The sequence below is a fragment of the Ischnura elegans genome, chromosome 2, assembly GCF_921293095.1.
Source record: "Ischnura elegans chromosome 2, ioIscEleg1.1, whole genome shotgun sequence".
NCBI classification, from domain to species: Eukaryota; Metazoa; Arthropoda; class Insecta; order Odonata; family Coenagrionidae; genus Ischnura; species Ischnura elegans.
Genome location: NC_060247.1, coordinates 43,984,062 through 44,000,734, shown reverse-complemented (window position 1 = coordinate 44,000,734; position 16,673 = coordinate 43,984,062). Strand labels below are relative to the sequence as shown.

General features: G+C 38.1%; 1 protein-coding gene across 1 annotated transcript in view; it reads right to left on the bottom strand.

Moving 5' to 3' along the window:
* The window catches only part of LOC124153657 (fasciculation and elongation protein zeta-2), a 230,965-nt gene that overhangs the window by 9,297 nt on the left and 204,995 nt on the right, over positions 1-16,673 (bottom strand). Inside the window, exon 2 of the mRNA XM_046526955.1 lies at positions 2,336-2,444. Coding sequence (XP_046382911.1) covers positions 2,336-2,444 — 109 coding nt within the window. The remainder of the gene's footprint in view (positions 1-2,335; positions 2,445-16,673) is intronic.

The following is a 16,673-nucleotide window of genomic DNA, read 5'->3' as shown; positions in this document are numbered from 1 at the left end:
ATTCTTGTGGAAAAGTGCTATGATCTTTTATTTATTTAAATATGTCTAACTTCCACCAATTGAAGCCTGAATCTGTTGAACTGATTTAATTCTTAATTTTGGATAGTTGATAGCCAGTATGAACAAAAATTACTAATGATATTTAGATCGAAAACTCACTGTTTTTAATTACAGAAACTTAGATAAAATCGATTGGTTCAGGCGTAACTTTATGAAAATCCATTGTAAACAACAAAAAGGTATGGTACTTTTCGTTGCTTACAGAAACTTAGAGAAAAGCGCTCCGATTTGCCACAATTTTTCCCAGTTGTCGGGTGCCTTGAATACATCGCGAACTCCTGCAGGCAAAGCATTCAGCGTCTTGAGTTGTCCAGAGCATTCGGCATCAAGGAAAACTCGCGGCCGTAGTCTCAAAGTTTTTAATGAGTAAAAATGGTGCGTTTTTGTCCTAAAAAATCATCAGTAATTTTAGTTTCTACTGACATAAGTTATTCAGAGTTAAAATTTCGTGGCACTATTATTCTCTACCATGTATAATATAAAAATAAAATATAATATAAAAAAAATAATATAACACATTTTCCATTCTGTGGCTTAACGGTGGCAGATACGTCAAAATACACGAACTATTTGTTCTGGAAAGGACAGGACAGTAAGGGCCCCCGCGCACTGGCAACTTTTACAAAGCAACTATTTAGTTGCTTTGAGGAAGTCCTATGAAACACACGGCAGTTGCGGCAACTAAAAAGTCGCCTGTGCGCGGGGCCACAGTCAATTCCGTGTGTTTCATTTGAACATCCACAAATCAACTAAATAGTTGCTTTGTAAGAGTTGCCAGTGCGCGGGGATCTTAACTCGGCAAAATCTTTAGGGAATCGTCTTAAATTATTAAATTTTCCGATTGTTGACCCTCCCCCCAAAAATGACATTTGAGTGAGGGTCATGGGTTCACCAATAGGTTTCAAATAATTTCTGCCTTATTTTTGATCAGTCCCACAAGTGTTTTTCACTGGGCCAGGTGGATTTGAAAAAAATCGATATTTTTGATCCGCCCTACCTTATATTCCGCGACGAAATTTCATCCCCTTAAATTGCCCAAATGAGGTTTATTACTGGGACCAGAAATCGTAATTCATTAAAAGAATTACATACATAGAAGGCAAACATAAGCTTGGATTAGTGCGTTTTCGAACTAAAAATCTCAATTTTAATTACAGAAACTTAGAGCCAAGCGCTCCGATTTTCCGCGAGTTTTCCCTGTTGTCGGGTTCCTTGAATACATCGCGATCTCCGGCAGGCAAAAGTACTCGTTGTCCAGAGCATCCGGCAGCAGGGCATACTCGCGGCAAATCGAAGCGCTTGGGTCAAAGTTTCTGTACTCTAAAAATGGCACGTTCTCAACCCAGACATCATCAGTAATTTTGGTAAACACTGGCATCAACTATGCAGGGTGAAATTTCTAGACACATAACTTATGCGTTTAATTCAAAGACGTATTTTAAAATTAACAATGCCAGCATGAATGACCCCCTTTGCTAAAACGTAGAGCTTATCGGCTTAGCGCGCCTTTGAAAATCTACTTCTGAAAAAAAACTTATTTTCTGCGCGCAAGTTAAAAAAATCTGAATGCTTGAAATGGATGTGGTCGAATATTATTTTTTCCCTCAGGACCTTCTAATTACGTTAATGGCTGGCCGTTTGGAGACGATTAATGATGCGTAAACAATGTAAATTAAAAGTTAGAATGAAAATTAACGAGGCTAAAAAAGATATTTTCACGCAGATCGTTTGCAGCAACATATCACCCAATGAATTTTAAGGAAGTACTATCGTTTTCAATAATATGTTGACACCCACGTGTCACGTTTTACTGATGGGGCTGGGTCGAAGGGTCGGTGCCTTTGGGGCCCGGACCCTGGGCCAGCGACCAAGCATGGACCTTCCCTCAATACAGAGGTAAATCGCACAAAATCAGAAAAACAGATAAAAACCAACATGTATGCGGGGATTTGAAGAAAAGAAGTTTTTTTTCGTAAATGTAGTCGTTGAGTTATATAAAATAAAGTATGGAAATGGTGACCGATCAGCCATAGCCTAAAGGAACCAAATTTGAAGTATTTGGTGTAATGAAAGGATTCAACGCATCATTTTCCCCAGGATATATTTCTTAGCGTTAAATTTGTATTCTTTTGATAACGTAAAAAATGTTCGCAAGCTTCTAAAATTCTCAAATTAAGTGAAAAAATAAATCATGATTATTAGATTGATAAGTTTAAGGCACATAAAAGACCAGATTTCCTTTAATTCCAATTTCAATTTTCTGCAGGTATCTTACCTTATTTTCGTTGAGATTAAGAGTTGGCATGTGCAGTTTCCTTGCATACGATTTGGACCAGTCTATGGGTAATATATTTCCGAAGTTCCCCGTGATAGTCCACCACATCCTGTAAAAATAAAAACAAACATATGTTAGGGTTTAAAAAAATACACGTCACGACATAGAATTAGCTTATAATTTACCAATTTCTGAATTGAATGACGTTTTGCATAATTTTTTATAGCATAGCGAAAGATGCAAAGCTACTAAATGTAAAAGGATTGAATATGCAATTATATAAATTTATTAACGCTAATCATTATAAGCATGGGCATACGTCTTATATAACCCAGACAGGACCGAAAAGTTATTTACCCGTGTTTTTTTGGTGGAAATAAGGTGTAAAAATAATACTCGGATATCATCAGGATAACACCCGTGTATGGAAGTATTCTACTTTCAACCGCATATTTTGCTATACTTTTGGAATAAAATCCATCCCTGTCATTATTTTGGTGTTTTTTTAAAATTACTTGCGTACTTCCAGATACGCAAATTTATAATTTTTAAAATATATATTTATTTAAATACGTCGGTGACTTCATCAAATGACTGGATCGTCCTTTCAGAAATTGCTGCCTTGATGAATATTGTTTCAGATATAAATTGATGGGCGTATGTAACACTGGAGGAGAATACTCCTTACAAAAAATAAAGAAAATGTTTTTCGTGATATTCATGAAATTTCCTGACGCTAGGGTAGCAGACATGTTGAACCATGTTGGACTATGAGTTCTTCGTAGCACCGTCTGCGTAAATGGATAAATACGTGAGGCGTTGTTATAAGGCAATGAAAATTTCAAATATAATGTCATCGATGGGTAAAAATATGCCAAATAAGTTGGTACATACATAAATTCTTCGGTTTTTTAAAGCAATTCCAACTTATTTCATTCGGTTACGGCTAAAGTTCGTAAGAATTCTATTCATGTAATATTTAGGGTGTTTATTTCTAGAAACTTTGTATGCATGAAACAGCAGAGAAATCAAAGTTGACAGCATTTAACATGTGGTGCCACAGAAGTATGATGAGGATTAAATTCGTCAATGGAGTTAATGAAGAGGAGTCCTATACTCGGAGAGGGTGTTGAGACATTAGTTCTGGAAACCGCAATGAGAAGAATAACCTTAACACGTCATGTGACGTGATGATCTGATGAAGACAATCTTTGAAGATGAAGAGGGCGGGAAGAATATCTAATTTTACTGCCTCTCTACCATGAATGCGTGCAATTCACGGGCTTGCGGCATAGTACAGGGGAGGCTCTACCCTCACCTATCAAAATCAAACCCTGGATTGCATCACTGAGTTAGGGATACCGAAAATAATAGAAAATTTTCCGGGGTTTACCCAATCTGATAGCTTCATTCCATTGGATAATTTATATAGAACAGCTAAAGATGCAGCAAAGCTACTAAATGCAGTAGGATTGTATACCTAATTTGATAACTTTATTAATGTTTATCATTATAAGCATGGGCATGCATAATATATAAATGGATAAATACATGAGACGATGTCAAAAGGCAACAAACTAAAACTTCTTTTTATAGCTGGGCACTGTAATATTTGAACCGACACCTAGTTTTGCCATGAAAAAAGATCTGATGCTTTCGTGGCGTATGCTGGTAGTGAAGGCTGTTTGGGTGCTCCACCGGGTAATCTCCTTCATGGCTGCCGACGTTTCGGGGTACGAGTCGTAGGTACTCCATCCTCAGGCCTGAAGGAAGCATCATTCAGCCCTTAGGATGGAGTACGACTCGTACCCGTAAACGTCGGCAGCCATGAAGGAGATTACCCGGTGGAGCACCCGAACAGCCTTCACTACTAGTTTCGACATGTTTGATTCCATTAGGGCGAGATTATTCGAGTATCCAAGAGAGCAGAGTAAAGTACATGAGGGGAGCAGCTGATCGATGAGTTGCGGCGGGGCGCGGCACTCGGGCGATGTTGCCGCTAGAGCACTCAGGCGCACACACACACACCCACTCCCACCGCTCGCCGCACCACCAAAACATCTCCCGAGGCGCCCGCCAAGTGGGTCAGCCGCACCCCCCCGGCAAAAGAAAGGGATGGGATTTGGGACGTCTTCTGTTGTTTCTGCTTGGCCACTGAGTGGGGTATTTTTCCAGTTCACGCTCAATTCGTAAAGGAATGGACATCTCAGCATATATAATAACGATTTTCTTCGTAAATCATTGTATATTCATGAGTAATCATTCAACTGCTCCTTGATTTTCGCGATTAAAAATGTTCGTGGCTTCATATCTTTTGCGTTTTAGCACAATTTTTCGTATTCGTCGCGTTATTTTCAATGTTTTCTACGAATTTGGATGGAGTTCAGGCCTTATCACCAAGTTCAAATACTGCTAGCCATAATGAGAAGGCAAAAATTGGCGTTAACGAAAATCAATGATTCCTAGAAATCACACGAAAAGTTTCACGTTTAGCGCACGTTTTTTCAGGCGTATAAACAAACATTTTTTCGAGGATTGATTTTTTCGGCTATTTTACTTATTTACTAATCTATTATTGGCTAAAGTTGAGTCAATTTCAAACATTCAGGCTTTCACGGACGGTTCCTATCCTTGAGCTACCTCGTACTTCGTTTTTTAATATGGGGTCGTCCCAAAGCTTCACCCTAAATTTACATCCGGAACCCTCCGAACAGTAGTTCATCATTCTACCACCACTCTCCGCTATTTTTAGGTAAACTATGTACACCTCCCTCTCATTATCGGTTAACACTAATTGTTGGTATAAACATTTTAATGCGAATTGATGTTATTCGCAATTGCATGGTTTTAGATGACATTTTTGATGCAACTGTTTATAAAATTTAGAGCCCAAATTTTTTCTGCGTCAATGTAAAGAGTAAACACCCATCAATAGTTAAAAAAAAATATTTTGAGCAAAAAGGAAGCATAAGGCCTGCATCACATTCAATATTCAATCTCAAAGATATCTAGAGATACGAAGTGCCAACAAAAATGCCGAAAAACCAAGCCGAAAAATATTGTTGAAGGCTGTCAAATTGAGTAAAAATGGTCATTTCGCCCAAAATTGCGAGAAAACTGAGAGAAATACTCGTAATTCACAATTATCGAATGAAATATGATAGATAACTTATGAAATACTTCATTACAAATTTTTGGGAGAATGACGGAAATGTCTCTGGAATTTGAGCACCGGATAATGAGATCCTGACAGGGAGAGGAAAAAGAAAAAATGGAACCAAAAGACGAGGAATGTGGATGGAAGACAGGAGTAAGAAGCAAAACTAGAGCGAGAACTGAAACAAAAATATCCAGTGCCTTCAAAGGTGAGAATTGAGTGGTAGTGCATAAATTTTACTATGAGAATTACCTGATCCCACCCTTAAAACCCACACTTAAAATATGATTTGCTGACGCTTGGCGGATTATATTTTATTTTGCTTGCTGACGCATAGATGCGTACGCTTGCGCAGTTATTTTAAAAATTTCGCGGTAACAGTGTAACCATTTTTGAACTTCATATTTACTTCAAAGTCGAAAATTGTGCATAAGAGAAAAATCTGAGGAAAAATAGTTTATATTTTAAACAAACAAAAATGATAAGCAATGATATAATTTATATACTCTGACAATATCAAGAGGGTAGCGTAAGTTTTCAATGAGTAATGCCTCAGAAAATTAGACTGTATTAGCAGTGGTCATTTAGAGAGATGGCGGCCTCTAATCCCAAAAATGTGCATTATGTTTCGAATTAAAAACAAATGATATCCATTTAAGTATTCTCGATAGGGCATCCAAGTTTTCAATTTTTCAAAACCTTACTTTTTCTACAAATGAAAGCACCCTATTCATGCCTGATGTAAAAGTATTCAGGGCGTATTATTTATTTTAATGCTATGAAATGCGTTCCCTTATCCATCTTCTTTATAGGAACGAAATTAACTGGGGGCTGTAAGGTTTGATTTCCACTTGGAAAAAAATCTCTGAACAGCGTGAACATAGCTTGGTTGAGTGCATTGAAGAGAATGCTAGGAGCTGGGTGCTTTTATACGGAGTCATGTCTCTCGCATCCTATTTTCACGATGAAGGGGAAATCTGCCGGCCATTGATTTTCTTCCGAGAGAATTGGGTTATGGAGCGGAGTAGGAAAGCAGGGTGGCGCCGTGATCAAAACAAAAGAATCGGCATCCCTATCCACACAGTAAACTTTGAGAAACTAGGAGAAGTTCCGATTGCCTGCCAGGGTTCATGAAAGAAGAGATGCGTTCTTTTAAGAAAACGGAAACGATTTGCAGAAAAAAAAGCACATTTGAGTTTTCAGAAGCACAACTTTGAAACTCAAAACTCACAACCTTTGTAAATAGAAAACTAAAGGGATCTAATTATTACTTATTTACGAGAGCTGCGATAAAATAAAAGCCATTATCTAATACATTTAGCAGCAAGATAGCACTGTAATGCTAATTACTGAATTGCTGCCTTTATCAACCATGACTAAGGATGGAGTTAATGAATACGGTGAAATCGTGAAAAAAGAAGGCAAATGGGTTGATTTCATGCAGCTTGATCTAAGGCAAAGAGTTAATTCACTTAAAATATACCCATTTTATCATATTTAGCTCCAATGAGAAAGAAACATTAAGCATTAAGCTCACATAAAATGATTACAACTTATTTACGTTTTCATTAGATATAAGGTTTAAATTAACTATGCATGCAGCTTCAATCGTACAATTGCCTCTATTAAAAAGGATTTACTGAGCACGAAGTAGAGTTTTTCAGGCGGTAAATTTACAGGTTATGATCAGTATAAAGAAATAATAAATCATTTTAAGTTATCACAATTTAAAGACATTTCCATCTGTGTAATAATAATAATATACCAATATTTTTGTTAAGTTTGCTTTCTTGACGAATATGTTAAGAAATCCGCTGATAGATACTTCAATTGTTTCACTGTGGTTTCAATGAATAAAAGCAAGATAATATTTAATATCATTCATTTAGTAATGAAAATTAACTTTTTACTTTGCTCCTATGTGAAACATTTTTTATCATCGTTTTTAATGATAAATAAATATAATTTTTAAAATAATAATACAAGAAGTGTAGTTTATAGAAAATACATAAAAAGCAAGAGGGAGGAGAAGGAAAAAGAAGGAGCAATATTAGTGCCACCTTGGACCGTGGAATTAGGAATTTAAATTTATAAAAACTACTGTTTCAAAGCCTTCAAAAGGAAAATGACGCACAATGTACGATTTTTTGCAATGCATAACTTCAATAACTACAATTTTTAACCTTATGTAATACGCGAAAACAATTAATTTTTAAATAGCATAAAACCTCGTGAAAATATTGAAGTGAGAAGATTCATTATGAATACTAAATTTATACTTCAAAGGATTTTTTTAAAGAATATAACATTTATTTATGCATAAAATTTCTCTTAAACAAAGCACCCTTTCTGTTGCCCACGCATGCGTGCGTAGATTGGAGGTGAAGGGTGCTGGCCTTCGGCAAGAGGAAAAGGGTAAGAGACAAATGAGGTCGCACATTTGGTCCAACTGAAAGAGGAACTTTTTTGATGGATCGAATTCGGCACAAAAGAAACCTCTTGCGAGGAACGAGGAGGAGGATCATCGCGGCGACTGCACCGCAAGGGGAAGCGTTAGGAGAACTATGGGACTCGGAGCGAAGATGAAGAAGTGAGCTCTTATGGAAGAGAGCTGCAACTGAGTTTGGAGACTAGGACAGGATGACGCATGGACGCTTAAGCGAATGTGCCCATGGAGAGGAGAAGTTGGGCTGGAAGTGGCGTAAAGGGATTTTGGCGGCTGAAAAATGGAGACAGTTTGATCGTCCCATTCACACAGGCGCAGGCTCTTACGAGACCATTCAAGCAAGTATATTTTCACCTCTCTCTCTCTATGATAAAAGCATCTATATTTTCAGTCCACTGAATAGGTTCTCCCACGCAAGATCTTAGATTTTACCGGCATATCAACTGCAGAAAGGATTACTGGGATTTCCACCGGATAATTGGCTGCATGTCTCCCAACGTTGCGAAGAATGACTTGCTCTTTATCCTCAGAGGATCTTCTGAAATTCTTCATTTAAATGATCTCCGATTCCCTTAGGATTAAGAGCAAGCCGTTCTTCAAAAATTAGGGACATGCAGCCAATTACCCGGTTGGAAACCCAAAATCCTTTCAGCACAGATTCTTTCATGTGTTCATCCATCTGTGGCTGGAGCGAATGATTTCAAATTTCAAAGTATTCCTCCTATTGAGTTCTCAGACAATTACACTTTTCAGTGAACTATAATATGTATTCCATAAATAAAACACAGAAAACAATGAGATGAAAGTATTTTTCGTTTCATTCGAATTTCGCATTGTCAAATTTCCCACGTCAAGTATACCGAGGCTCATGGTACTAGATGCCAGGCCCTTGCGGTTCATCTACGATGGCAACGCGAGGGAGAAAGGACTTCCACGAAGCCGGTTAAGAGCCTCAAACCTGCGCGAAAGCCTCGCATGGCGGTAATGTGTAATATTTCTATCCTCCCGTTTGCCGCAAATCCAAAAGTCTGTGGTTCGATTCCCATTCCAGAAGAATATTTCTCATGGCAATTCATGTGAAAATCTCATCTATTGGTACCTGGTATTTCGAAAGCATTTGACTTATCCTGTGACATAAGCAACCCGCAAACCACACACGCATCGCTCTTAATGAGCTTGCCGTTCATCTTCCAAATTCGATTTATAGCTATTTTGACGCGAGTGGACACGGTCGAACATCTATTGCAGCAGAGTAGTGTGATGATAACAAAAATTTAGATACAATGCATGGGTCACGCACCATCATGGCAGGTTGACACCAAAATTGAGAAAGTAAATCAATAAACAAATTTTATGGAACTTTCGAGGCAAAAGTGTATTTCTTACACAAGTTTCGACTTCAGAAGGAAATTTTTAGTTCCAGGTGATTGTAGACAATCATTCTAGTTACTAGACCCTACAAAATAATAATTTTACTGACGTTGCAGTTAAAACAGTCCTGAAGGCAATGGTAGTGTCAGACTTGAATATTGGGGGAAAATTTTTTTAAAGTGTTGAATTGAGCCTGTAATGGTATTTTTCACGGTGATATGCATGAAAAATTTGCTTTTTCTTTCATTAAAAATGAATTTATCCGTTAATCTACATTTTATAAAATATACTTTCGTAATGAATTTGGTGTATTAATATATTAAGTTTTAGCATTATCTTATTATAAGCATAAATCACAATGTTGCCGTCACTTTTTGATCTTCAGAATCTGAGAGAATTTTTTTATTGATGGCTGATGTTCTAACACTTTCAGTTAATCATATTAGATGAAAGAAATCTTGCAAAGTCCACTGGAAACTTTATTCGACGGGCGGTATTTTTCTCTACTAGGGACCAAAGACTAGAGCCTGATCTATTAATTTGTTAGAGATTCATCATGTGTGGCATTGGGCCGGGAAGATTATACGAAAAAGCACGATGACTTCGTGACACAGAAAAAATGTGCCACACTTATCAAAGGTCCCACAGCTTCCTTCAACTCATGAGTAAGATCCCTCAAGTATGACCCTATTCCCGGGGATAGAAAAAATACCGCCGTGTGAATAAAGTTTTTCAGTGAAACTAGCAAGATCTTTTTCACAAATGATGAATCGGTTCCACCATATCTCACCTGAAACTACCAGTTTACTTCCAGTAAAAATGAATTTTTTGATAAAACGTTTTTTCACTAAAAATGAAAACCCACCCCACCCGCTTATTGTGGTGACTTGCATGGCAGGTAGATAAATAAATATTTATTGTTCATAAAAAATCCATAAGAAGAAAAATAGTAATAAAATAAAGTTTGAAGGCACATCGATAAAATATAAACTTCAGTTTTTGAAATGTCTTCATACAATGTCTTCCCTTTTCATAGCATAACGAAACATTACCAATTCTCTATATTAGTAGATGTAGGTAGTGTGTAGATGCAGATGAACAACATTATCTTTTCGGTTTTGGGGAACTCTTCACTTCCCCTATGCATCCACCCATCTTGGATGTGCTCCTTGAATATGATTCTGGAGACAAGAGCATGGCGCCCACATTGGCGCCACAGAGTAGTCACTTTCCATCCTCTCCTTACGCTACACCCTCGACTGGAAACGTGTCACCGTCGGACAGGGAAAAAAACACAACTCGAAGGGGTCGGGGCGTGACGTCCACGCGTGTCTCCGCAGCAACCGACACTACCGAGACGTGACGGTGTCGCGTAGCATCCTCAGGCGCCAGAGCGATAGGGGAAGAAGGTGCACCGAATGTTTGCACGGGGAAATGCAAGTAGGGGGATGGATGGGGAGCGCGCGCTCGTGGTTATCATATTGGGTTACGTCAAAAAGGTAGGGACGAGCAAGCTGTGCAGATACATTAAAGTGGTTCCAACTATTGTACAGTGCGATATCGGTGGTCCGATGTATGTGCATCCGTACAATAGCCGGAATATCGAAAACGCAGGATTATTGGAAACGTACAGAAAACAAGCACAATGCAGAAAAAGTTTTTTGAGGCATAATTGTGCAATAAAATACATATAGTGGCACCAGCTCTCCCCATTTCTTAGGGTGTGGGTCAAGGTAGATCACCAAATTAATCGTTATGTTTATAGTCGATAAATGCAGAATAAACTCTCAACACCACTGTGACTCTAAAAAAAAGTTTTTCACGATTCAGTGAGTCGCGTAGTCAAGACTTCATGCCAGTTATGATTCAACGAACACCTACATACATAATGAAAAAATACTTACTTTGAATTTAAACATCTGTTATTTTCAACTGATGAAATTATATTAGCCGAAGAAAGGTCGCCAGACCTCTACGCTGCATTACTGGACGTATCGGATTACCGCAAGGCCGCATTACATAAATTTTACTCTCCTTCAAAGTAAATGGCGATATTTTTTTGCAACAGCCTAACAGGTAACATAGTCTATAATTCGTTTTCGGGTATGCATCTGGGTTAGGTCATATTGACTACGTATCAATGGCGAAGTCGTGCATCGCTCTCAGAGCTGATTTATCCAAAAACGGCCTCCAAAAATAATATAAATTAGCTCGCATCAATTGTAGTTCTTCCATGAAAATCATCCAGCCCACAGAATTATGGATGACTAGATCATCGAAACTTTGGCAACAATACAGATCCTGACCCGACAGAAAATCTCGATTTATCGATGTTATACGCTGGGGAAACTCAGGCTTTTTCTTCATGTGATGCAATGATAGATAAAAGTTTGTATGGTTCACAGATTTATATTTACCGACCCAGGTTTCGATCTACTATATAATTTTCAAGGAGTGAGTGTACCTTGAAAGTGAGATAGTTTTCCGAAACTTGCGTCGACAAATAAAAATCTGTGGACCACACAAACTTTTTCTGTTATTATTAGATAATAAAAATTGAGTTTTTAACATACCTGTATTTGCTATCTTTGTGAGGACTTCTTCCGTGTTTGAAAGATGCCTTCATGCTTAATAGATATTATCCGCGTTGCTTGTTGTCCAGAGAAAGTCCGTCAAAGTTTTCGGTCATTAAAGCACCATTAAATCATTGGCATAATATTGACCTTTCGATTTCTTAGAAATATGTTTCCTCATTCTCGCTCATTGAACCAACCCCGAGTTATGTGGGATTGGTGAAGGCTCAGCTCTCCCTAAACTAAACCGCGGGTTTATGAATTTCACAGATCCACGACAGGGGGGTGCAGTACTTTTCTCCGAGCCACCTCGTGCTTCGAGGATTTTTGTTGGGGGTACCTGTATAGTACAAACCAACCCTTGGGATGTATCTCTTAGGGAGTGAAGGAAACCTACGCACTGAAGGCAATTTTACCTTCCCAGCAATCACGTGATCCGGCGAGGAAATGCATGGGAATGAGCGCAGTTGCCAAATCTCTCTCTTCTCCACGAAAAACACTGCGAATATTTGCACGGTAGGGATAAAATTAAGGGGAGGATAGGTGCATGGAAGAGGAATGCGCGTGTGGTAATCCACTACGCACCTGAGAGACCCCACACGCGGACTACTTCGTGCGTGCGGTGCTGTTCCGGATCAATACGGATTAAAGCCGAGGGCGAGGGGACTCGAGGGTTGGGAGGCACGTGGTATTTACCTTATTTTTTTCGGAGGGGGAGAGAAGCTCAGGTTGAAGCGTGGGGAGGGGGAATAAAATGTCAGGCACAAATTGCGCCCGCGGTTTGGGGCCTAAGGGATGTTGGATGAAGAGGGAACCCACATCGATGACATAACGCCACGTTCAACACGATCCGGGGGAGAGCAACTTTAACGGATATAATTATTATTTAACAACTCCAATCCATCAGCATTACAGCACCGGCAAAAAAATAAGTATAAGCTCTATAAAAGCAAAATTTTACTTTGCAAGTTTTCAATTAAAACAATATTTTAAACCATTACATAGAGCTATATGTAACACTTATGCATCCTTTCACAGGTGCTTGTTTGTGAATATACAGGTCTTCCGGGCTTGACTCCATGAATTATACTTGGCTCTACTCAGTAACCTGAAGAAGCCGAGTGCAACCTCGGTGAAACTGCCTTCCGAAGAAATGGAGCATCGCGGAGTCAACAATCTTCACAATTGTATGTACCCACTCTATAACGTAGCGACAGTGACAGAAAAGTTGCAATTACCCTTGATTACCAAACCCTTCAATGGATACACAAAATAATCAGGCACACTATCAACCCCTTTTTCCCATAATTTGTCAGGTAAGAGAAAAAAGAGGGTAATTACAAGCAAATAAGCACACTAATAACAAATGAATAAAAGACATGGTAGCATATTCTACTTAAAAAACTGGAACGTCAAAATGATGAATGTACAAACGTGGAAAGGTAATTTGCCATTAAGTTTTTCAAAAGTCAAATTCTTTGCAATGATCATCTTTCAGGAAGGAAATGTTCCATCATTTTTTGTTACAACAACTATGCTTTTCATACTGTACATTGGACAATACTTTTTTTAAATGAGACTAACTCAGAAAGATGCCTCATGAAAACAGCGAACATACTTTCAAACTTAAACAGATATGTTACCTAGCATCTAATGATACTTAAATTAATCGCAACTAAGAGTGAATATTTGCAAGAAATAGAAAACTCAATTAACCAGCTTGAAAACTAACCAGTAGCAGTAACCCGCAAGGGTAAAATTAAGATTTACTGTGATATAAAATTACCCTGGACCTGAACTAGAAAAGCGAACATTTGGCTTTCAATGAAAAATGTGGGTGGGCTGATTAGCGAGGTAATTTTCGCAGTGTCTCCGGAAGTAAAAGTCTGTGATTCGATTCCCATTCCCGAGCATTTTTTTCCAATGGGAATTTATGAGATTTTTACCGCTTCTCATAGCGCAGATCTGAAATAACCACAATACGGGGGCAGAGAAATGAGAAAACATGCCTAGGAAGCTATGAAGATGATTAAAAGGACGGAATAATCGATTAGAGTTCCAGAACCGTTACGTGGGATGGACTACGAGAAGTGATGGGACGTTAATCCGCGGCAGATGAGTCCTTGCTGCCATCGATCAAATTCGTGGGTGGGCGCTAAGCCACTTATGACGAGGGGACGGGGTGATGGGAAGGAAAGTAGCGCTCAAAGACAACAGGTGGGGCACAGAGGGGGTGATGCGAGGTGAATCGGCCGTCTCCGAGTGAATTATGGCACCGGAGAAATTGGATTGCCACGGGCACCGGGCAAATATGAAGGCCGTATCCACCGCGGCCTTCCACGGCTCAAACGGGGCGTGGCTGATTAAGATATCGTCGGGTGGGATAAAGGGCTTCTTAATTCAAGGGCCCCACTTACGAAAGACTTCAATAAACTATTTACAGATATTAACGCAAAAGAGAAAAGTTATCCTAGCTTCAGCAACTCACACCAAATATTTAAAAAATCCCTCGCTTAAAAATACTCTCATTCAAACGTAGTTATATTTTTTACTGTACATTGCGAAATCCCAATCATTCATGAAAGATGGTCACTGTAGCATATTTCTCTTTTGAAAAGAAAAATGCATTGCATAGTGCCTTACCGTGTTGGTACATTCGTCATTTTCACGTTATATTTTATAAAGTGGAATTAGCTACGTTGTATTTTATTGATTATTTATTAGATTACTTAATAGGTTGCAATCACCCTCTTTTTTCTCGTCTGAAAACTGTATTGGAATTAGGTGTTGATGAGAACATTCTGACACTCAGTATTGAACAAATTAAATTTTAAAAATTGACTCAGCACTCATTACTCATAGCATGAGTAAATTTCTGTCGAAAAGTGGTGCTACTTACGTCCAAAAGGTTTACTGCTATGCCTACAAAACAAAATGCACCAATCTTAGAGCAATAAATTTTACAACAGCTGAATTTCTACATAACATCCTTCAGCCGTGAAAAATAAATATTCCGTATTGATAAGAAAATACAATAAATGCTTTAGGGGATCTATTGATTGGATTTTCAATTTTAAAATGCGGTCTCATAGCAATAATAAATACTGGCGTAAGTAATATCGAATAATGGTTAAAGAAACAGCTTAAATTTTCAGCATTAGTTCTTAATTTCAGCTGAAATTGTTTTAAATGGTTCAGGTGAATATTAGAATGTCATAACAGTGTTTCAGTGTAAATAAGAAATAGTCATCTATGAAGATCTAAATTTTTATATTTTCCTCAACGGCGAACATTGAATTCTAATTTTTTAATACAAGACCTGCTTACCAATTTTCATCACGGCTAAATTTCTAGCCTTCCAATGATTGGAAAATCAACTATAAATGGTTTCAATATGAAAATGCTATGAAATTAGAAGTGTATATCACCTTGAAAATGACTAAAATTTGTGATGTTACCCATATAATTTACGAAAGACCAAAATTAAATGCAAACATGAATTCAGACAAAGATGCCTAAGATCGGACACACTCGGTTTCCTTTGTTCTCAAAAATTAATTAAATTCTCGCGAGTTAATGATAATATTATTTATTGATATTGGACATGTCCATTAAGAACACATTGGGGTTATACAGTGCAATAGAGTTCATTATAGACAAATACAAAAAAATTAAAAGTATTCAAAAGTTAGGCCTTCCTCTGAGAAGTCTACGAACCCACAGAGATTTGAACTGGGCCATCTTTACGGAAAAGTAAACATTGTAGCCACCTCATCATAACTTGCGACGCTGAGCATGTCGGAAAACAAAAGGAAACAAGATTATTTAGGACTCCTGCTGTGTTTCTATACGCAAGAAAACAATGTCGAGGACAGGCGGAGAAGATGGAAAGACAAACCATCGCCGTAAATCACCATACCCTTCGAGAAGTAATCAAGATGTGATCCTATTTTCCATTTTGAAATGGTATTCGGGGTCAGGAAGGAAATCGAGTGACAAATGAAGACCGTATTTTCTGTGCGACGCAAAAAAAACCTGACAGGAATAGAGTTGTGAATGGAACAATGAACTGATTGGAATCAAAGCAAAACGAAATTTTCCAAATATGGAAGACCCAATTGAGAAATCGTCGAACTTCAAGATAACTGTTATTAAGGTAACCTATCTTGGAAGTATTTCTTACTAACGACGAAAAACTGGAGAGGTTAATTCACTTGGCGCGATTTCACTGGATCCCTGGCTCGCATCCCAGAGGAAGGTAAGTGTTTTTTCTTTGTGGAAGTTCAGTGATACAAGTTTTCTTGCGAGCGTTACTTGAAAGTGCTAAGAAAAGCATTGGGAGAAAGTATTTCATAAAATAAAATACACCCTTAGGCCATTAAAATGTTTTCGACAGTGAATCTGCATTAAAACACGAGGAGATGGATAACTCGGAAGATCTATGCGTTTATCTAAATTAATTTAATAGTGCTTTTTAAGCAAGGCCCATTACAAACACAGTCTCTGACTTAGATACAAAAACAAAACCCTCAGGCCTACAATGCAACAATGTAAAATATGATGGCACCATTTACGGTCGTCACAAAAAAATATTTTTTTCTATTAGCAGGCACAGTTTCGACAAAAATTGAAATGATTAGGCACTTCATTTTTTCAATGACAAATTTATATCTGCAGACGTATAAGAGGATTTGCTGAAGATAATAAGGAAACCATGCCTTCCTATGGGAGGACGGAAGCATTGTCATTGGCGGGAATTACGAGACGAGAAGGGGACGGTGGATGGGTGAA